At 39.1% G+C, this 23,824-nt stretch overlaps 1 protein-coding gene across 1 annotated transcript in view; it reads right to left on the bottom strand.

Moving 5' to 3' along the window:
* PLCE1 (phospholipase C epsilon 1) overlaps window positions 1-23,824 on the bottom strand; it is a 339,193-nt gene that overhangs the window by 283,888 nt on the left and 31,481 nt on the right. The window contains exon 2 of the mRNA XM_020964068.2: window positions 15,948-17,539. Coding sequence (XP_020819727.1) covers window positions 15,948-17,159 — 1,212 coding nt within the window. The 5' untranslated portion in view covers window positions 17,160-17,539. The remainder of the gene's footprint in view (window positions 1-15,947; window positions 17,540-23,824) is intronic.

Here is a 23,824-nt window from a genome sequence, read left to right on the forward strand (position 1 = left end):
TTTGGTGCTTAGAAAGACCACTCTTCTGCCTCAGGAGAAAAATCAGAACTCCTGGGGGCAACTGACAAATAAAAGAGTGAGAGGGTACGGACCCAAAGAGGTTTCACAGGAAATTAGGGAGGAAAGAGTGACCATGGAGAAAACAAATGTTAACAATAAACTGCACAAAATCAGGGATATAGGAAATTCCTACCATGGGATAACAGCCTATCTATCACTTGCAGAAATTGCTATTTCTAAGAGCGAGGAATAATATGGAACATAAAGTATGTTAAAAGGTATGTAAAAGGAAGGCTGGTGCTAGGTTGGGGATTAAAATGCCAAAGGCAATACGGAGCCAGTGGTGTTTACTGAGTAGGGGAGTGACAAAGTCAGACTTGCGCTTTAGGAATATCACTTTGGCAGTTGTGTGGAGGATGGATTGAAGAAGGGAGAGACTGGAAGCAGGGGGGCTATTGCAATACTCTAGATGAAATGTGAGGGGTCCTCAACTAGGGTGCCAAATGTGTGAGCAGAAAAAAAGGGGATGGATGTAAGAGATTATGAAGGTGGAATCAACCTGGGTGACTGGAAGGATGGTAGTGCCCTTGACAGAAACAGGAGAGGTCAGAAGAGAGGCAGGTTTAAGGGAAAGAAATAACAAGTTCTGCTTTCGGACATGCTAAGTTTGAGATCTTTACGAGATACCCATTTGTAAATGTCCAATAAGCAGCTGAAAATTAGAGAAAGGGGATGGTGATGTGGGTAATCTGCTGAAAGGTGTGAGAGGGTTCATGTAGAGGGACTGGCTTTGGCCAGGAGAAAGGCCACTTTGTCATTAGAACTCAAGTAAAGTAGAAGAGAATGGGAGATAACATCAAGGGGTTCTGAGATGTAAAGAAAGGAAAAAGAAGGAAGCTTTTGGCAAATGACTTCTGTTTTCTCAGCAAAGTATGAGACAAGTTCCTCACCCATCCATCAGTCAAAAAATCTCCTTCAGTCAAAAAGCATGTATTAATAAGTACTTACCATGTCCCAGTTACTGTGCTAAATGTTAGTAATATAAAAAATGGTTAAGGGCAGCTAGGTGGCACAGTGGATAGAGCACCGGCCCTGGATTCAGGAGGACCTGAGTTCAAATCTAACCTTAGATGCATAACACTTACTAACTGTGTGACCCTGGGCAAGTCACTTAATCCCATTGCCTACCCCCTACCCCCCAAAAATAAAATAAAATAAAAAATGGTTAAACAAAAAACCAAAACTAAACACTATCTCTGCCCTCAAGTAGCTCATATTCTAATTGGGGAAACAACCACGTGCATACAATGTATGTATATAGGGTAAAGTGTTAGTAATCTCAGAGGTAAGGCACTAGCAGTTGGGGGAGGAGGATGGGGGGGCACTGGGAAAGGCCTCTTGCAGAAGGTGAGATTTGAGTTGAGTCTCAAAGGATTTCAGAAAAACCAGGAGGTGGAGGTGATGAGGGAGGGCATTTTAGACACAGGGGAAAGTCACTGAAAAGATAAGGAGGTCGGAGATGGAATTTTTACAGCAAGAAAGCCAGTGTCACTGGATCATTTAGAGTACTTGGAGAGGAGTACAATATAAGCAGATCAGAAAGATAGAAAGGGACTTCATTCCTTCTGTTCAGTTACCAGCAAAAACTGAATAAGCACATAAAAGTCAAATCCAGTAAAATGCACACCTTAATTAGGAATTGTTGAATATTCAGAACAGCAACATTTAAGGCAGCAAAAAACCCAGAAACTGACTGTATTACTATTTGACTAGATAAATGCTATTTCTACATCCATTTGCAACAGTTTTAGCAGAAGCAGAGGGACCAGTAAACAAAGTGCATATATAAAACCAATTTCTCTGCAATTAGGAGGAAGGAATATGAGCAGCAACACAAGGTAGATAAGGCAGACATGAGTAGAACCTACTTTATTTCAAGGTACATAGACTCTCCCATACAGCTATTCTTACTCATTCGAAATTAGATGGTTTAAAATACAGTCAACTACCAACACCATGCATGCCAGGAAATTGAATCAATGAAGCTTTCTGAACTTCATCTGTAAAATGGGAACAAATCCTAGTCTTGTCACCCCAAATTTAGTATTCTTTCCACTGCACCTCACTGCCTCTAAATAAATGGGAGCAAGTGGCAGGGAGATTTGAAGAGACATTGACAATGGTGGTTTGTAACTAACAGGTTCCATGTGGTAAGGCAGATTTGAAAAGAAAAAAAATCACTAATAATAGATATGACAACACAAATCAGCATACAAGGTTGCACAGAAATAACCTTTGTTTAAAAAAAATGACCTGTTACTACTACATGGCAGATTAGACTAACAAAACTTTTAAGTGCTTTTAAATGATGAAGATAGTGAGCCCCAATCAATTCAACTCTCCTACCCTAGTGGTTGTCTTTCATTCTCAAAGAGGACCAAAATGACATCACTATATTGGCATCCAACTGTAGCTGATCAGACTAATACAAGCTCAGAATGCTCTCCCACAGATCAGACACAAATAAATTTGCTCATCTCATATTTCTTTTGAGCTACTTCAATTCAGCTTTGCTTACGGAGCACAGCACCTTCTCTGATGAGGGCACGCCCTGCTGGTTGGTCCTGTACCAGTGTTTCCCACCTCACATAATTAATTCCAAAGTTCTTAAGAGAGACCTTGAGAGTGTCCTTGTATCGCTTTTTCTCACTACCATGTGAACGCTTGCCCTGTGTAAGATTTTTTTGACAAGCGTACATTTGTTATCCAAACAACGTGGCCCATTGTGGTTGCACTCTCTCCAGTAGAGTTTGAATGCTTGGCATTTTAACTCAAGAAAAAACCTCAATGTCTGGTACCTTATCCTGCTGGGTGATCTTCAGAATTTTCCTAAGACAATTCATATGGAAACAATTCAGTTTCCTGGCATGGTGCTAGTATACTGTCCAGGTTTCCTAAAGACTCAAACAAATACAATCTAGCTCTTCCACTGTGCCCTCTGACACCTGTTTCACATGCAACAAATTCATTTTCTTTGGTTCACTGGTCAAGGAGGGGGAATTAGAATGCTCCTTTCACTGAATTGCCACTTCCTGGCTCTCCCCTTATCTCCATCACTCAATAAACTTCACTTCTTTTGAGGTTTGTGCTATTCATATCTACCACCCTATCAAAATCTTGGTAGCTGCTGTCAACAGAACCCTAGGTCACACCTCTTCTTTCCTCAATGAGTTTGGTATATGGCTCATAATTTTTTTTCCTCTTCCCCAACTTCTGCCCTATACTTGGGGACTTCCACATACAAACTGACTGTCCTTTAAATATTCTAATCACTCAGGTCCTCAATCTACTCACATCCCATCACCTACTCCTCTACCCCACCTCAGCCACACACAAAGATGGTCATACTCTTAAATTTGCCATTTACTCACAAATGTACCACTTCCACGTTCAAGAATTCTTGACCTTTCCCTTGGTGAACCAATTCAACTCTCTACTGTCCTCTCTTGAATCGCTAACCCTCTTATTATATCACCAATTCCTCTCTGTCAAGTCTCAGACCTGGATCACTCAACAATCTACTGCCTTCACTCCTACACACATGCTGATGAAGAAAATCACACAATCATTCTAAATGGGTCCACTACAAATTTATGTTGTACAACCTCAACTGGGCCCTCACTGTTGCTAGGTAATTCTTATACCTCCTTTATCAACTCACTATCTCACTCTCCACAGTGGCTCTTCCAAACCTTTTCAACCCTCCTCAAATTTTCCATGACTCCCCCACCCTCCACCCTCTCAGCTGAAGTCCTTGCTTCATGTTACAGGAAAAAAAATGAGGCCATTTTCCGTGAACTCCCTCTTCTCCCCCTCTTCCTCATGTCCTATCACTCAGATACCTTCGGCCACCATCTCCTCCTTTTAACCCTGTCTCACATGTTCAGGTGGCTTTACTCCTTACCAGAGAGGAGGCTAACTCCTCTAGCAATCTCATTCCATCCTGTTGCCTCCAATAGATTGCCCCTTGTGTTATCCCACTGTATCACTTATTTCTAGTTTCTCCCTATTCACTGGCTCATTCCCTACTGAAGACAAACATGCCCATGTCTCCCCCATGAAAAAAACTCTCACTTGATACTTCCATCTCTACTAGCTATTGTCCTATATCTTCTGCTCTTTGTAGGTTAAACTCCTCACAAAGGCCATCTGTAATACATGCTTCCATGGACTTTCTCTCCTCTTATTCTCTTGTTTAGCCCTTACAATCCAGCTTCTGACTTTATTACACCACTTAAACTGCTCTCTCCAAAAATCTCTTAGTTGCCAAATCCAATGACCTTCTCTTAATCCTCATTCTCCTTGATCTTTCTGCATTTTTTGACACTGTTGATCAACAATGTGAGTGATCTCCTGCTTGATATTCTCTTCTCTCTCTTGGTTTCCTGGTTCTCCTCCTACCTAACTGACTGCTCCTTCTCAGTCTCTTGCTGGTTTCTCACCCAGATGATGCCCTCTAACTATAGGTGTCCCTCAGGATTCTGTCCTGGGTCCTCTTCTCTTCTCCCTCTATATCATTTCACTAGATGATCTCATCAGCTCCCATGGATTTAATTACCATCTCTATGCTGAAGATTTTTAAATCTACCATCCAGTCCCGAATTCTCTGCTGACCTACAATCTAACATCTCCAACTGCCTTTTGATGTCTCAATCTGGATGTCCAGTAAACTCTCATACTAAATATGTCCAAAACAGGACTCATTATCTTTCCCCCTAAACTCTCTCCTCCTCCTCCCTTCCCTATTATTGTAGCAGGTAACACCATCCTCCTGGTCCTTCACGTTCACAACCTAGGAGTCATCCTGGACTCCTCACTATCTCTCTTACCTCCCCATATCCAATCTGTTGCCAAGGCCTGTCAATTTCACTGATTTCCACATCGTAACATCTCTTAAATACACTCCCTTCCCCCCTCTGACACCTGTCATCTGTCTGGTACAGACTCTCATCACCTCACTCTTGGATTACTGCAATGGCCTGCTGGTGGGTCTGCTGCCTCAACTCTGTCCCCACTTCCCACATCTTCTATTCAGCTACTAAAGTGATCTTCCTAAAGCACAGGTCAGATCATGTCATATCCCCTCTTCCAAATCAATAAACTCCAGTGGCTCCCTATTGCCTCCAGGATTAAATACAAAATGCTCTCTTTGGCATTCAAACCCCTTCGTGACCTAGCCTGTTCCTACCTTTCCAATCTTTTTACACCTTACTACTCCCCATCATATACTCTTTGATCCAGTGATGCTGGCCTCCTAGCTGTTCCAGGAACAAGATAACTGTTGATGAATTGATTGATTCTTAATTACTGCTATCATTATAAATGGGATCTGGTCCAATAATACATTTATGCCATTATGGTATAATGTAAAGAACACTGACTTTGGAGTCAGAGGCCTGATTTCAAATCCCACCTCTAACAGTACCTGTGTGATCCTGGGCAAGTTACTTAATCCCCTGGGTCTTAGGTTTTTTTGTAAATTGAGGCCTCTAAAGTCCCTTCCAGTTCTACCTTGTTGAGTTGTTCCAGGTGTGTCTGACTCTTTATGACCCTGTTTGGGGTTTTCTTGGCAGATATACTGGAGTGGTGTGCCATTTCCTTCTCCAGCTCATTTTACTAGAAACTGAGGCAACCAGAGATAAGTGACTTGCCCAGAGTCTCTGAAGGCAGATTTGAACTAATGTAGATGAATCTTTCTGACTCTAGGCTTAGTGCTCTATTCACTGCACCATCTAGTTACTCCACTAGCTCTAGCTAGCTAGCATTTATACAGTAAGGTTTATAATGTGTGTTACAATGTTATCTTTTTTTTTTTTTTGAGACAACGGCGGTTAAGTGATTCGCCCAGAGTCACACAGTTAGTGAATGTTATGTGTCTGAGGCCAGATTTGAACTCAGGTCCTCCTGACTCCAGGGCTGTTGCCCTATCCAGCTAGGTGGCACAGTGGGCCCAAGATCACTAATCTATGATCCAAATCAGCCCTCACTCAAAGCCCACCAGGGAGGAGGAATCCACTAATTCCTAACACAGCTTGTTCCATTTCTTGGAGTTCTGACTACAAGAATACAGAAGAGATTTTTCCTTACATGGAATCTAAATCTGACTGTCTGTAACTTCCAGGCACCACTAACTTGTACTGTCCTCTGGGAGTCAACAATTCAGTCCAACAAGCTTTACAACTACCATGTGCCAGACACTGAAGAGACAAACATAAAGATAAAACAATCCCTGCCCTCAAAGACCTTATATTCTACTGGATGTCTAAGCCCCCTTCCGTATGACAACCCTTCAAATACTTGATGACAGCTCTCATTCCCCTCCTAGGCCTTTTCTTCTCCAGGCCAAACTTCCTCAGGTTTTTTAACTGTTCCTCATATGGCATGGTCTCAAGGTCCTTCACTTTTATGGATAATCTCTAGCTTGTCAATGTTCTTTCTGAAATGCAGCACCCTGAACTAAACACTATGCACTTCTCTTAATTAAGCCTCAGACTGCACAAATTTTTGGCTGATACAATACACCACTTACTCATATTGAACACACGCTCATCAAGAGAAACATGAAAATTCCCAGATATTTTCCAGATTAACTATTATCTAGCCACATCTTCCCTATCTTCTATTTGTAAACCTATTTTCTTGAATCCACATATAAGCCTTTATATTTACTACTATTAAAGCTCACCTTATGAAATTTAGTGGATCATTCTAACTTTGAATCCTGACTCTACCATCCAGCGACTATCAAACACCTTGTGTCATCTGCAAGGACGCAAGTAGCTAGTTTAAACTGTACCTAAGACCCACCAATGCTAAAACACGGCCCACTCTAGAATCAGTTTTCTCTGACTATTCTAATTATTAGGCAGCAGGAAAGTTCTAAGCACTCTGACTCCTTTATTTCCTATTCCCTGATTCCAGCCATTGGAGAAAGGCAGAGGGATATTTTCAAGCAGATAAAGGCCACTGAATTGAAGAAACAAGTCTCTCCCTTTACAGATGGAACAAAGTTACTGTCTGCCATCAATAAGTAACAAAGAATAAAACAGGGCAACCAACACAAAAGGTTATGCTGATTTCATCCCTTAATTTGATGCCTATGCCTCTACCTATCAATTTAGTAGTTAGACTGACAGTATTTTAATGTGATTATTACATTTTGACTATTAGTGTAAAGCAGAAGTTCTTAACTTCGATTCTATAAACTTTATTTTGATAACCATATTTTATCTAACACAATTAAATACCTTTGTAATCCTACATATTTTAATTTATGTATTGAAAACGTTATTCTAAGAAAGGTCCACTGAGACTTCACCAGGCCACCAAAGGGATCCATGATACAAAAATGGTTTAAAAACCCCTGGTATAGAAAGTAATTACAAAATAACAATAAATTCTTACAATGCTTTATAACATATTACAATTTTTTGTATTTTTCTTCTCCATCACAACATCCCTGATAAAGGTAGCACATTATGCTTACTTGACAAATTAAGAAACTAAAATATAAAAAGGAGATTAAATGACTTACCCAAAGTCACACAGCCAATTAGTGACGAGGCTGGAAGTAAAACTTAACAGTGAAATGACAAAGTACATATTATTTCTCTCAAACAAAGGAACAAAGATACCTAGGTATTTTTTACTCACTGATTCTCAACTTTTCCAATATTCAATGAGCTCAGATTCTAAGACAAAAAAAATCCCACTAGAACACATTATTTTTTCAAAAATTAATTTTTAGTTTTCAACATTCATTTCCATAAGATTTTGAGTTCCAAATTTTCTCACCATCTTGCCCCTCCCCCCACCCCAAGATGGTATGCATTCTGAATATCCCTTCCCCTAATCTGCCCTCCCTTCTATCACTCCCCTTCTCTTATCCCCTTCCCCTTCTACTTACCTATAGGGCAGGATAGATTTCTATACCCCATTATCTGTATATCTTATTTCCCAGTTGCATGTAAAAATAATTTTTAACATTTGTTTTTAAAGCTTTGGATTCCAAATTCTCTCCCTTCCTCCCTCCCCACCCACCCTCACTGAGATGTCAAGCAACTCAACAGAAGTTATACATACATGTGCAGTCATGCAAAAACACTTCCATAGTAGTCATGTGAAAAACTAAGTATATTTCCCTTCATCCTATCCCACCTCCCATTTATTCTATTCTCTCTTTTGACCCTGTACCTCCTCAGAAATGTTTGCTTCTATCTCCTCCCCCTTCCATCATCCTCCCTTATTCCCTTCCCCCCTATTTTCCTGTAGGGTAAGATAGATTTCCATACGCAACTGAGTATATATGTTATTCCCTCCTTAAGTGAAGTCCGATGAGAATAAGTTTCACTCATTCCCTCTCACCTTCCCCCACTTCCCCTCGACTGTAAAAAGCTTTTTCTTGTAAACTGTTTTATGTGAGATAATTTACCCCATTCTACCTCTCCCTTTCTCGTTCTCCTAGTATAATCCTCTTACCCCTTAATTTTATTTTTTAGATATCACCCCTTCATCTTCAACTCACCCTGTGCCTGCCATCCATCCATCCATCTATCTATCTATCTATCTATCTATCTATCTATCTATCTATCTATCTATCTACCTATCTACCTATCTTCCCTCCAACTATCCTAATACTGACAAAGATCTCATGAGTTACAAATATCATCTTTTCACATAGGAATGTAAACAGTTCAACTTTAATAAGTCCCTTATGATTTCTCTTTCCTGTTTACCTTCTCATGCTTCTCTTGAATCTTGTATTTGAAAGTCAAATTTTCTATTCAGCTCTAGTCCTTCCATCAAGAATGCTTGAAAGTCCTCTATTTCACTGAATGTCCATTTTTTCCTCTGAAGGATTATACTCAGTTTTGCTGGGTAAGTGATTCTTGGTTGTAATCCTATCTCCTCTGCCCTCTGGAATATCATATTCCAAGCCCTCCAATCTCTTAATGTAGAAGCTGCTAAATCTTGTGTTATCCTGACCATGTTTCCACAAAACTTGAACTGTTTCTTTCTGGCTGCTTGTGGGAACTCTGGAACGTGGCTATAATATTCCTAGGGGTTTTCCTTTGAGGATCTCTTTCAAGAGGTGATCAATAGATTCTTTCAATTTCTATTTTACCCTCTGGTTCTAGAATATCAGGGCAGTTTTCCCTAATAATTTCTTGAAAGATGATATCTAGGGTCTTTTTTTTTTATCATGGCTTTCAGGTAGTTCAATAATTTTTAAATTATCTCTCCTGGATCTACTTTCCAGGTCAGTTGTTTTTCCAATGAGATATTTTACAATGTCTTCTATTTTTTCATGTTTTTTTTCAAAACCAAAAGAGGTTTTGTCTTACAGTGCCTTGATTTCTCATAAAGTAACTAGCTTCCAATTGCTCCACTCTAATTGTTAAGGAAGTATTTTCTTCAGTGAGCTTTTGGATTTCCTTTTCCATTTGGCCAATTCTGGTTTTTAAAGCATTCTTCTCCTCATTGGCTTTTTGGACCTCTTTTGCCATTTGGGTTAGGCTATTTTTTAAGGCGTTATTTTCTTCAGTATTTTTTGGGTCTCCTTTAGCAAGCTGTTGACTTGTTTTTCATGATTTTCTTGCATCACTCTCATTTCTCTTCCCAATTTTTCCTCTACTTCTCTTACTTGCTTTTCAGAATCCTTTTTGAGTTCTTCCATGGCCTGGGACCAATTCATATTTTTCTTGGAGCCTTTGGATGTAGGAGTTTTGACTTTGTTGTCTTCTGGTTGTATGTTTTGATCTTTTCTGTCACCAGAGTAAGATTCTATGGTCTAACTCTTTTTGCCCTGTTTGCCCATGACCCCAGCCAATTATTTGACTTTTAAACTCTTTGTTAAGGTAGGGGTCTGCTTCCAGTGTGGAGAACGTACTGTTTCAAGCCTCAGGGGTTTTGTGCAGCTATTTTCAGAGATACTTCTAGGGATCTGTAAATTTTCAGTTCTTCCAAGGTGGTATGATAAGGGTCGAAGTGTTTACCTGTGCTCTGCTCTATGAGTGACCACAAGCACTCTTTTCTGCCTTGGAATTGTGAGGATTTTCTCTTCACCACCACCACAAGCTCCACCATACCAGCACTCCTCCTTGCCCCAGGACCACTGCCCAGAACTATGACCCAAATCTAAGCACAGGCAAAGCAAGAGAATCCTGTCTCAGTACCAACAAAGGGATCCCTGCAGTCCCTCTCTGATCAGCTTCTTGATCCCTCCTCTGTCTGTGGGCTGAGCTCCAGAAGCAGCCGCTGCCCTGAGGCTGCACCGGGACTGGGGCCAGACCTACCTCCTCTCTCACCCTGGTCTATCAGACCTTTCCTACTGACCTTCTAAGTTGTCTTTCATGCTTGTGTGTTGAGAAGTATAGAAACCACCACAGCTCCTGTGATTCAGTCCCCAGAGGCCTGCTCCAGGTTTGCTGAGGACTGGTCTTTGCCTTCATGGCCACGCTGAACTGCGCTCCTCTCCCAGCCTGGCATAACAGACCTTTCCAATCAATCATCTAGGTTGTCCTGGGCTGGAAATTTGTTTCACTCTGTCTGTTCATGGGTTCTGCTGCTTTAGAATTTGTTTAGAGCCATTTTTTACAGGTATCTGGAAGGGTTTGGGGGAGAGCCCAAGCAGGTCACTGCTTTTATTCTACCATCTTGGCTCCGCCCCAAGGACATATTAATTTAAAGTCAGAATCATTGAATCTCAGAGTTGGAAGAGACTCCAAAGACTTCCTACTCCAACTAATTCCTAAACAATAATACTTTCTAAAATTTACCCAACAAACGGTCATCTAGTTTTTGCAGAAAGACCTCCAGTGAAGCCAAGCTTATACCCTAAGGAGGTTGGTCAATGACATACACTAAAATATTTATAATGGCACTTTTGGGCTTTGCCACCACCTTTTTTTGTGGTAGGAAAGAACAGAAAACAAACCTATTGATTGGGCAAAGGTTAAACAGATTGTGATACATCAATATGATGGAATATTACTATACTCTAAGAAATGACAAACATGATGATTACAGAACATGGAAAGAGTTACATGATCTGAAGCAAAGTGAAGTATAGTCAAGAAAAAAATATATACAATAATTACAGCAATGTAAATGAAAATAACAATGACAAAGCAATCAAAAGTGAATTCAGGCATACCTCAGAGATACTGTGGGTTCAGTTCCAAATCACCACAATAAAGTGAATATTGCCATAAAGTTAAGTCATACAAATTTTTTGGTTTCTCAGTGCAGGTAAAAGTTATATGTACACTATACTGTGGTCTATTAAGTGTGCAATAGTATTAAGTAAAAAAACAACAACAATGTACATACCTTAATTTAAAAATACATTATTGCTACCACCTTCTCCACTATAGTCCCTCTCCTATATGGATAGACATGACACTGTGCTAACCCTAACCAGTACTCGGTTTCTTTTATTGTTCATTATCCATGTCAAACATACTAACTTCAGGCATACCTCAAGGCTCTAGTGTAGGTTCGGTTCTCTTTTTACATAGGAAGGATGGGCTTGTACACAGTTAGCAAATGTCTGAGGCTAGATCTGAACTCAGATCTTCCTGACTCCAAGCCCAGTACTCTATTCATGAGCCATCTAGCTGCCCCATAGTGGGGAGTAATGTTAGAGAGGTAAGAGATAAAGAAGGGGGAAAAAAGAGCTCTTAGTTAATGGACTCAATTTTTTTTTCTGAAGTATGAGGAAATATTCTGAGCTGAGAGGAGAGAGGAAGAAGGATGTGTAGGAGGCTTGAGGAGAGAAGAGATAGTTTAGAATAGCAGTTGTTGTGTGTTAGAGAATTAAATAAGGCTGAAAAAATTGCCTTGGTGCATTGAGAGTCCAGTTGAAGTCAACAGTTTTGTGTCCCTCTCCTTCCATTCAGTAGCATGTACACAGGAGTAATGGTGGCAGAGGGTAGGAGTAATCCAGGATTGACATTTGGCAAGATGTGATAAGTTATGAGAAAAGAGAACAAGAGAACCAAGAATAAAACAATACTTAAGAGCTGAACTGGTTTGTCCAGAGATCAAGATTAGGAAGAGAAGAGAATGTAGAAAGAATAGGATGAAAGTACTGAGGAATGGAAGAATTAGAGATCATGGTGAAGAAGAGGAGTCAGTTTAGGAGGAGTAAGGCGTAAGGTGTGCTAGAGCTAAATGAAACAGGCTCACAAGAGATAACTGTTAAATTTTCAGCATGAACATTTACTCTTCAGAATAACGCAAACACTAAAAGTCAGCTTGATTTATTTTTGTTGTTGTTATTGTTGATTTTCTAGGCTTCAGAAAGTGATGGAGAAAGTGTTAATGCAGATTCAACGTAAAAGTATGTCGTGTGTACTTTTTTTTCCCCCAGACAGCCAGCTGGTAAACATCTAACAGCATACTTTCAAATGAGGTCCAGGGGAAGATGGAAGGATAAAAATGTTTTGATCAGATAAAGGCATTTCAAAGCTCTTGAACATGGAATGGCTGATTGATGGTGGCTAGATCAAGGGAGTGAATATCCCTGTGTGTGGCTGAGGTAGAGTAGAGAAGTAGGTTACAGGAGTTAAGTACACTGAGTAACTAGAAGTTAAGGGCATTTAAGGGAACATCAGTACTGGATGCTGAAGTTCCTATTGTGAAGGCAGGAGCTGGGGTGGAAAGGGAGACTGCAAGCCAGGCACCAGATCCTTCGAGAAAGAAAGGAAAATAATGCAGAGCTCAGGAGATGGTGGCTACAAAAATTTAACTGAGTCATGAATTTGGATTTCATGACTCTCAGAGGACAAAGGACTGCTGAATGATGGTAGAAAAGGGAGAAACTGTAGTGTCCATGAAGAGCAAGAAATATTTTTACTCTCTCACCATGAGCAGTGAGTCAGGATCTGATTGAAAATGGAGTTGTCCCTGGAAAAGATGGCCAGGAACACACTCAGTACCATCCAGAGGAAACCAAGTCTCCCTAAGTACCAGAAGATAGAAGAAGCAAGAAAGAAAGTGGTATGAGGTGATTTCCCCAAAGCACAGGCCTGATTATATCACCTTCCCGGTTTTCTTAACACATCATTTCCTCCCACGCATTCAGCAACCTAACTATACTGTTCTATTCGCTGTCCTTGCACATGACACTCTATCTCCCTTTGATCTGTGCAAGTCACCTATCTGCTTCAGTTTCCTCATCTGTAAAGTGGGGATAATAATAGCACTTAACTCAGGGTTTTTGTGAGGACCAAATGAGACGATGTTTGTAAAGTGTTTGGCACAGTACTTGGCACACAGTAGGTGCTTAATAAATACCTATTTCCTTTTTTCCTTGACTGGAAAAAAAACCACATTATTGCTAAGAAATGTTAACTACCATCTGAGCCTTCAGCGAGTTATAATCTTTTTGTTAGTGGAGGGTCTTGCCTCAGTGTTGATGGCTGCTGAGTGATCAAGGTGGTGGTTGCTGGAGGTTGGGGTAGCTGTGGCAATTAATTATTAAGACGACAATGAAGTCCACCACATCAACCGATTCTTCCTTTTACTTGAACACTTAGAACCATTATAGGGTTATTAACTGGCCTAATTTCAATATTGTTGTGTCTCAGAGAATAGGAAGGCCCAAGAAGAGGGGAAGAGAAGAAAAGAACAGAGGAGCAGTCAGAACACACATTTATCAATGAAGCGCACTGTCTTACATGGAGGCCATTTGTGGCTCCCTAAAATAATTACAATAGTAACATCAAAGATCACTGATCACAGATCACCATAACAGATATAATAATGAAAAGCTTGAAGTATTGAAACAATTACCAAAATGTAACATGGAGACACAATATGAACATACGCTGTTAGAAAAATGGCACTGACAGACTTGCTTGACTTAAGGTTGCCACAAACCTTCAATTTGTTAAAAAAAAAAAAAAGGAATACCTGCAAATCACAATAAAGCAAAGTGCAATAAAGTGAGGTATGCCTGTACTGCAAAATTATAAAGAGCAAGCATGGAGCCAAATAAGAGATGTGAGAAGACACTTCTACCCCACTTCTTTGCTGAGGTAGAAAGTCCAAGGGTGTGGAGCACTGCATATACTTTCAGACTTTTCCTATTTATTGATTGGTTGTGTTGATTTTTTTTCTCTTCCTATTTTTCTTTGAAAACATTTTTATATGGATGGCTCTCTGGAAGAGGGAAAGGGACACAGAGAGAATTTAAAAAACAAAGAATATCAATAAATATTTTAAAAAGACCTTCAATAAGGGGAACCCACACCTTACACCCACTGCTCCACACAATGATGCCCTATGAAACTAAGAAGTCACTAGGACTGGTCCGTGAACTTCAGTCACCCTTCTTGCATCTTCATTTGTTATTCTGACTCTGGAATACATCTCAGAAATATCTTAGTCTACTGTCTTGTCAAAAGAGAAATAATAATGCTAATGCCATGAATCAACTTCCTAAAAATAAACTGCAGTTTAATAAATAAACTGCAATCTACTATGGCCAAATTATCAACACAAAACTAAATTCTTTAAAACAAACCTCAAAGATGACAAAGCCTTTTGGGCCATTTGGCATTAAAAAATCTATATCTGGAGCTGTCAACTATTTTTACTACTTCCCTTCTGAATTCCACAACACCTTCAGGAGAAAACTAAAATCCAATTAAACTTCCTTCTTTCTAAAGAGTGTCTTATCACCATTTACTTAACAATATGTACCCAGCTACCATGTGAATGGCAATATATAGTTTTCAAAGCACTTTCACATATGTGTGTATATGTAGTTTCATTTGATCCTTACAAATGCTATGAAGTAGAAAGGAGGGTTACATGCTTAGAAGGAACCTCAGAAATCATCCAATCTAATTCATGCATTTTACAGATAAGGAAATGGACGCCCAGAGGGTATTTTAAAAGGAATACAGGTGGCAAAGCCAAAATTCAAAACCAGGGTTACAGACTCAAAATCTAAGCTCTTTCCACCCACTGCATAATTTCTATAGCAAGAAAGGTAAGAAGTTCCATTTTATAGGTACTGATCACACCACATCTGAAGTACTACATCCAGTTCTGAGTGACACTATTAAAAAGGATACTGACCAACTGGAATACAGATCAGAGGTCCACAACTAGTATAATAACATGGCATGGCTTGGACTAGCCACAAAGACCTGGGAAGAGAGGAAGCTAACACAAGATCAGGAATTGAGAGTGTTCTTTGTTTGTCTTTTCCCTATATATATGGAGGTTTTTTAGGATCTTTTGAAAGGAGACAAAGAGAAGAGGTGGACAAGCTTCCAATGGACATGAGAAACAGTAACATCTGTAGTTGCTTCCTTCAAACTCAAGCTTCCTTTACAGACCATGAAAAGTGACTTCTAAATGGACAAAATGAAAGGTATATAACAATATTTTTACTTTTTTAATCATAGGGTGCTAGGAGGCTGAGGAAAAACAGACATGAGAAAGTGACAATCCTTATCCTCACCAATGTCCTCCATTCCACCCCTGCACTTGGACAGCCAGTCTTTATTTCTCTTCTATCATCTACAAAAATACTCTTCCAACCCCTATAACAAAATACATATATGTACATATACATATGTATATTTATAAATTATCTTGCAGTGCTGATCCAGCTCCAACTGTCAACTGTAAAAGAACTTCTCCATCTTTCAGAAGCCCTCTAGGGGTCACTTAAATTATTACATTCTTTTAAAGATTTTAGACAGTCAGCACTATGTTAAATTAATTGAAGACTGCATTGTGTCAGTCCACCAATATCAAGTTATGACTTACATAAGTTTGAAGCTTTCTGGCAGTTAAGTAAAAGGAGATTAAGACAGGAAAAAGAATAAAATTAAACAAGTTTTTCAAAAGAAATATTAAAGTCTTACCAAATACCAATGGGATTTTCTAAGACAGACATTCACATCTTGCCTAATCTGTACTCTTGCTATATGCTCTGCTGAACTGTTAAAGTTCTTAATTTCATGATTTCTTTTCTGTTCAATATAACTCCAAGCTCCAGGCCCTATGTGCCCAGAAGGCAGGGTTCTCATAATTGCTCTGGTTCCAGTATAAACAGATTTCTTAACTTCCTTATCATTTTTGCAAAATCTTCTAATTAACAAAGTGGACCGCTCCCTTTTGTTTTTAAAAAAATCCTCCTCCATGTCTTCTTCAAAATGATCAGTACAATCTTCCAAATGACTCAAAAAGGGCTTGGTGGGCATTCTTCCAGGAAAATTATCACCACAGCAGCTTTTATTTGAACATACCATTTTAACCTTCTGGCAAGATCTTTCTAAGCATAAATATTTATCACTTAAGGTATCATAGTTATCATATCTCTTCAGTCCATTCTTTTTGTCACAGTCATTTGCCAGTTCCATTAAACTACAAGTATATGCTGAGTAATCGCCCTTTTGATCATTTCCAATATCTGGTAGTTGTACACAGTTGCCACAATCATCTAAAATTAAGCCATCAGATATGGTACAAAAAGTCTTTGATACATTTCTCTCAACTGCATAATGAAAATGAAATATAGCCATGTTATCAGTATGACCTCTGCTAGTTTGAATAATTGCTGATTGACTTCTAATAGGATTTGTTTCTCCTGGAGGTTCATCTACTTCCAGTTTAATTCCAGCAAACATGTTTCTTTCCAGTGAAGATGAAATTCCAGTATCCAAACACAGGTTTTCTTCTGATACAGATTCACATGACTTAGACAACTGGCTATGTGAACTCTGACAGTTCTTATGCATGTTGTTACAGTTAACGTTAATATACTCCACTGAATCTGGCACACTTCTCTCCCCAAAGTTTTCACGGCTATTCGTATCATTCATTGCGTCTTTACTTGAGACTGAGAAAATCTTGGGCAATGGACTTTCAATACGTTCTTCTCTAAATATGTTCAAGCATGAGAGAGTATGAGGAATTTCTTTGTTTGGTTTATTAGTACGTCTTTTTATAACACTGGTGTCTGAGGCATTTTCACCACTTTCATCTGTAGCTGAGTGAGCAGCTATCACTTTCTTCTGTGTCACAGGAACAAGAACAGAAGCTACCATTTCTTCAGAGGTCATCTTGACACACATGGACTTCAGTTGTTGGGGGTTTTTCTCTCTCTAATGATCATATCATGATTTCTATGAAATAACAATTTGCTAGAAAAATAATCTAACATATATAAGTCCTGTTTTAATGTAGCAGTTATTCTCTTCACAGTTGCAATAGGTCAAAAAGAAGTTATTCCTTCAGTAACTTAGTAACATGAAATGTTTTTCCAGGAGACTTTTGTAAATATAGTAATTTTGTAGTTTACTTTTGCAAAAACCGTAATTTTCCACCCCCTGTCTGTTCTATGAGGTGTAATGGAATTATTTTATTTAATTTTTAGCAGAGGGGGCATTCTGGAATAGCTGCTCCATCACTTAGCTGCATTTCATTTGACTTCGGTAGCCAATTCAGGAGTTTCCTGCAAGGGGAAAAAAAAAAGAAAAAGAAAATATTATACTATGCTACAAACTAGATTCTTAAAAAAATTTTAAAATCTTTGAAAATATTACCAAGTTATTAGATCTACTTTTAATAATCAGAAATGTATTTACTTTTTAAAAATAATACTAACCAACATAGTTATGGATTTCATTTACAATACAGACTTTATTTTGGAATCATTATATCTACAATATCAGTAAGATGCTATTAATAGTGCAATAACTATAAAATTCTAAATTTTTATAGATAAATATGTTCTATAAAAATAATTGGATTTAGTCTTATTTAATTTAGCTTTCTTTGTCTATGGAAGTAACATTATGGGCTGTGATTATTTCATTTACTCAAGCTAATATATGTTCTGGAATTTTAATAACAAATTTTATCTGTCCTAAATTTTTACGGATACAAATGTGAACTTTTTTGTCTTCCTGCCTTTATATTTTATCCCTCACGCTCCTTTTTACCTCCCCTTTCACTTAATTTGCATTAGTTACACATCCTCTCTCAAACACAAACACAATCTCTCACCCACTCCCAAGCACAAAGAAACTGTCACACACATATTGAACAATAATAGCTAATAAAAGCTAACACTTATATAATACTTACTATGTACCAGGAAATGTGCTAAACATTTTTCAATGATTATCTCACTTGATCCTCAGAACAAGGTGCTCTTATTATCATCATTTTGCAGATGAGGAAACTGAGGCAAATAGGTTAAGTAATTTGCCCAAGGTCACATAGGCAGTAAGTGTCTGAAGCCAAATCTGAACTCAGGTCCTCTTGATTCCTGGCCCAGAACTCTACTCACTGAGCCACCTACCTGCCAAGGGTCAAAAAAAGGCAAAAATATGTTCTGATGGGAATTTGTTGTGAATACCAGCGTTCCCTACCATGAATGAGAGATAGCAGGGTCATGATGGCATTTTTTGTGTCATAGGCCTCTCTGACAGTGTGATGGACCTTTCTCACAATAATGTTTTTGAACGCATAAAAATACAAAGAATTACAAAGGAATTCAATTTTATTGAAATACAGTTACCAAAAATTTTAAGTTAAGAAGCTCTGTTAAGGGCCTCAGTTTCTCACATGTCCCTTCCAGGATCATAGAGATGTGGAGCTAGAAGGGACCTTGGAGATCATTTAGCACATGTCCCTAATTTTTACAGCTGAAGGAACTGAGGCCCAGAATAGCAGACTGATTTGTTTATGGATCTACAGGTAGCAAGCGACAGAAATATAATGCAAATTCAGACCACCGTCTCACTTTCTCTAAAATAATAAGATACCTTCCCCCCCCAAAAGGGACAGTATTACACTGTGCTACAAAGTACAATTTAAAAACACATGAAAACACTGCCAAGTTATTAGATCTAATTTTTATAACCAGAAACATATTTACTTTTTTAAAACCATACTAGCCAGCCTACTTATAAATTTCACTTAAAATATAAATTACATTTTGGAATAATTGCATCTACAATTTCAGTAAGATTCTGAAGTCTCTTATGCCTGGGTTCCTGTGACCCTGGTTGCAAAGGTCAATTACTTTAGGGAGGCTTTTGTGTCTCCTCCATACTATGTTAGAATTTGGCATACCAGCTACTAAAGAGATTTTAATCATCCCCAAATGCTTTAAGGAACAGGTGTTTTTAAGTGTGGTTATTTTGCTTTGGCATGCTCTTTGGGAAGGAGTTTGTTTTTAGGAGAGAAAGTGGTAGTATTCCATCTTGGCTGAAGTAGGTGAGACTCACTAGTGTAACTGGTGTAGGGTTGTCTTGACTTGTTGTTAGATCGTTTTTGCTGGTAAAGAAAGGTGTTTGCTTTTTTACACTTTCCTCTGACCGAGTGTTGTCCTTCCTACCACACACTACATGACGAGCCCTGTGAAAATTTAAGGTAGTGGTGTTGGCTGGACAAAACGTAATTCATGAGACACTGGATTTTACAGCCTGAAGGGGAAGGGATAAAACAAGGGGGTTCAGGAAGCCTCAGGCTAGTCAAAGCAAATGGGAAGGTTGGGAAGAAAGGCCAACCTGAAGGAAGATAAGGGTAGTTTAGGCCAAGCTCCAGGGCTAGAACAGGGAGAAGTGGCAGTGGGACAGGGAATAGCCATGCAGTAAAGGACAAAAGGAAGTCAGAGTAAGGAAATAACCATTCAGCTTCAGATTCAAAATACAGGTGGATCTGAGGTAGAAGTAATTTTGAAGATGGGTAATCATTAATTAGAAAACCAATAAGTCAATGAAATGCCAAAGCAGGAAATGTTTTCAAATATTTGAAACGATTTCATATAGAGGGTTGAGTAGACTTGTTCTGTGTTAATACAAAAGGCAGACCCAGAATGAAAGAAAGAAAGTTACAGGAAGATTTCAGCTCAATGCTAAAGCAAGACAGGGCTAGCAATTCTAGTTGGCCAACAATGGAATGGCTTTGAAGCACAAGGACTACTTCACTGCCTTCTCAGAAGGAGAGAGGAGAAGGCTGTTGGCCGCACTTCTTTTTTTTTTTTAATAATTAATTTATTTATTTTTAGCTATCAACATTCACTTTCATAAGATTTGAGTTTTAAATTTTCTCCCCCTCCTACTTCTCCCCCACCAAGACAGTGTACAATCTGATATAGACTCTACATACACATGATGAGCCCTGTGAAAATTTAAGGTAGTGGTGTTGGCTGGACAAAACGTAATTCATGAGACACTGGATTTTACAGCCTGAAGGGGAAGGGATAAAACAAGGGGGTTCAGGAAGCCTCAGGCTAGTCAAAGCAAATGGGAAGGTTGGGAAGAAAGGCCAACCTGAAGGAAGATAAGGGCCCTGGGGGGGGGGGAAGCTGCTTCCCAAGCTTCTGGCCCACAGACTGAAGGAGAATTCAGTGGCTGATCAGAGAGGGATTGCAGGGATCTCTTTGCCAGTGCTCAGGCAGGAATCTCTTGCTTTGCCCATATGTGGATCTGGGTCACAGTTCTGGGCAGCAGTGCTGGGGGTGAGGAGGAACGCTGGTGTGGTGGAGCTTGTAGTGGCTGTGGACAGGAACCCCTCCTCACAGTTACAGGACAGAAAGGAATACTTGTGGTCACAGGCCAGGAAAGGAGTAAACACCTCGCCCCTTATCATACCACCTTGGAAGAACTGAAAATTTACAGGTCCAAAAAGCCAATGAGGAGAAAAATGCCCTAAAAAGAAAAATTGGCCAGATGGAAAAGGAAGTCCAAAAGATTACTGAAGAAAATACTTCCTTAAAAATTAGAATAGAGCAATTCGAATGACTTTATGAGAAATCAAGACACTAAAACAAATCCAAAAGAATGAAAAATTAGAAAACAATGTGAAATATCTCATTGGAAAAACAACTGACCTGGAAAATAGATCCAGGAGAGAGAATTTAAAAATTATTGGACTATCTGAAAGCCATGATCAAAAAAAGAGCCTAGACACCATCTTTCAAGAAATTATCAAGGAAAACTGCCCTGATATTTTAGAACCAGAGGGCAAAATAGAAATTGAAAGAATCCACAGATCTCCTCCTGAAAGAGATCCCCAAAGGAAAACTCCTAGGAATATTGTATTCCAGAGTTCCCAGGTCAAGGAGAAAAAATATTACAAGTTGCCAGAAGGAAACAATTCAAGTACTGTGGAAACACAATCAGGATAACACAAGATTTAGCAGCTTCTACATTAAAGGACCACAGAGCATGGAATATAATATTCCAGAGGGCAAAGGAGACAGGATTACAACCAAGAATCACCTACCCAGCAAAACTGAGTATAATCCTTCAGGGGAAAAAATGGTCATTCAGTGAAATAGAGGACTTTCAAGCATTCCTGATGAAAAGACCAGAGCTAAACAGAAAATTTGACTTTCAAATACAGGACTCCAGTGGAACATGAAGAGGTAAACAGGAAAGAGAAATCATAAGAGACTTATTAAGATTGAACTGTTTACATTCCTGCATGGAAAGATATCTGTAACTCATGAGAACTTTGTCGGTATTAGGGTAGCTGAAGGAAAAAAAAAATTGTATGTATGTATATATAGATAGAGGGCACAGGGTGAGTTGAAGATTAAGGGGTCATATCTGGAGAATAAAATTAAGGGATGAGAGAGGATGATACTCGGAGAAGAAAGGGAGAGGTAGAATGGGGTAAATTATCTCACACAAAAAAAAAACAGAAAAGAAAAGTCTCTCACAGTGGAGGGGAAACAGGGGAAGGTGAGAGGGAATGAGGGAATCTTATTCTCATAGGATTTGGCTTAAGGAGAGAATAACATACACATTCAATTGGGTATGGAAATCTGTCTTACCCTACAGGAAAATAGGGGGAGAAGGGGACAAGAGAGCAGGGGGGTGATAGAGAGGACGGCAGATTGGAAAGAGGGTAATCAGAAGCAAATACTTCTGAGGAGGGACAGGGTCAAAAGAAAGAATAGAATAAATGGGAGGGCAGGATAGGATTAAGGGAAATAGAGTTAGTTTTTCACATGTCTACTAAGGAAGTGTTTCGCATAACTGCACATGTACAACCTATATTGAGTTGCTTGCGTTTTCCATGAGGGTGGGTGGGGAGGGAGGAAGGGAGAAAATTTGGAACTCAAAGTTTTAAAAACACATGTTTAAAAAAAATGTTTTCACATGCAACTGGGAAATAAGAAATACAGGAAATGGGGTACAGAAGTCTATCCTGCTCTACAGGAAAAATAGAAGGAGAAGGGGATAAGAGAAGGGAGGGGGGAGAGATAGAAGAGAAAGCAGACCAGGGGAAGGGGTATTCAGAATGCATGCCATCTTGGGGTGGGGGGAGGGGTGAGAAATTTGGAACTCAAAAACTTGTGGAAAATAAAAAAAATAAATTCTATTATCTTTAAAAAAAATTACTCATTCCATTGTCTCCTTTACTCCAATGCTGTAGAAATAATTGGATGTTCTGTTTGCTGGGGTCAAACTTTCAGCTTGTGTTTTTTATCTCATTCTTTCCTGTCCACTCCAGGAACTTGCCCATTTGATCCCCTCTTCTCTCTCCCATTTTCAATCTCTTTTTATACATAATCTTTTTATCCTTGTTACCTACAAACTTGCCCAGATCTCTATCACACTTTAAAAAAAAACCCTTTCATTTGACCTTGTCATCCCCTCTAGCTATAATTACTGTCATTCTCCTACCATTTCAGTTAACTCCTAGAAAAAGCAATATTCACTATTCATTGCCTTCACTTTTTCACCACTTAATTCTCGCCCCCTTACCATCTACCACTAGACTGAACTGGAACTCTCCAAGATTCTATATGATCTCAATCACTAAAGCCAATGACTGTTTCTTAATTGCCATGCTTCTTGAACTCTCTGCATCTTCTGCTACGCCCTCCTCTCTCTACCACCATGACAATGTTCTCTGGGAATCCTCCTATTTGTCTGACTATTCTTCTTCAACCTGCTCTTCTGGATCATCATCCATGTGCCTCCTCCTATGCCTAGGTATATCCCAGGACTCTGCGTTTGGCCTTTTATGGTCATTCTACACCCATTCTTTTTGGTGATCCCATCATCTTCCACGGGTTCAAATACGATCTCTAAGCAGATGACTCCCAAATCTACAAGAGTCCCTCTGCTCTCCTCTCCTCCTTTCTCTCTCTTCCATCTCTCACTCCTCCTCCTCTTCAGCTCCAGTTCCATATCAACAACTGCCTGCTTTGGTTCTTAAGTTGTTTAATATGTTTATGTTTAATAGTAGCCTCCTCAAAGCCAGGAATTGCGTTCTGTTTTTCTTATATCTTCCCATGGCACTAACTACAGTGCTTTGCAAACAGCAGGTGCTCAAAAACAGTTGCTGGCTGACCACACACACACACACACACACACACACACACACACACACACACACATATGCATATATACGTATACATACACACATACTAATATGTAATCAGTTTTTTAATCATCAAGACTCATAATATCAGAGTTGAAAGGGGCCTCATCTTAACGTCTACCTAAACAGAGAGTACTACCAAGTTAATATATCTAAGATATGTTTTTAAAATTCTAAGTTATACAATTGATCTAGCAATTACTGAATGGTTTCATATATACCAATAAATAAACCAACAAGTATTTATTGGGCACCTATATGTCATAATATATACAATCTAAGCATGGTATAATAGATAAAAACTTGGACTAAAAGCCAGAGAACTGGGGTTTAAATCCTGGCCCTGTGTAATACTGGGCAAGCAACTTACCTTCTCTAGCTTTTAATT

Source organism: Phascolarctos cinereus, unplaced genomic scaffold (assembly GCF_003287225.1).
Source record: "Phascolarctos cinereus isolate Bilbo 61053 unplaced genomic scaffold, phaCin_HiC Scaffold_3;HRSCAF=262, whole genome shotgun sequence".
Classification (NCBI taxonomy): domain Eukaryota; kingdom Metazoa; phylum Chordata; class Mammalia; order Diprotodontia; family Phascolarctidae; genus Phascolarctos; species Phascolarctos cinereus.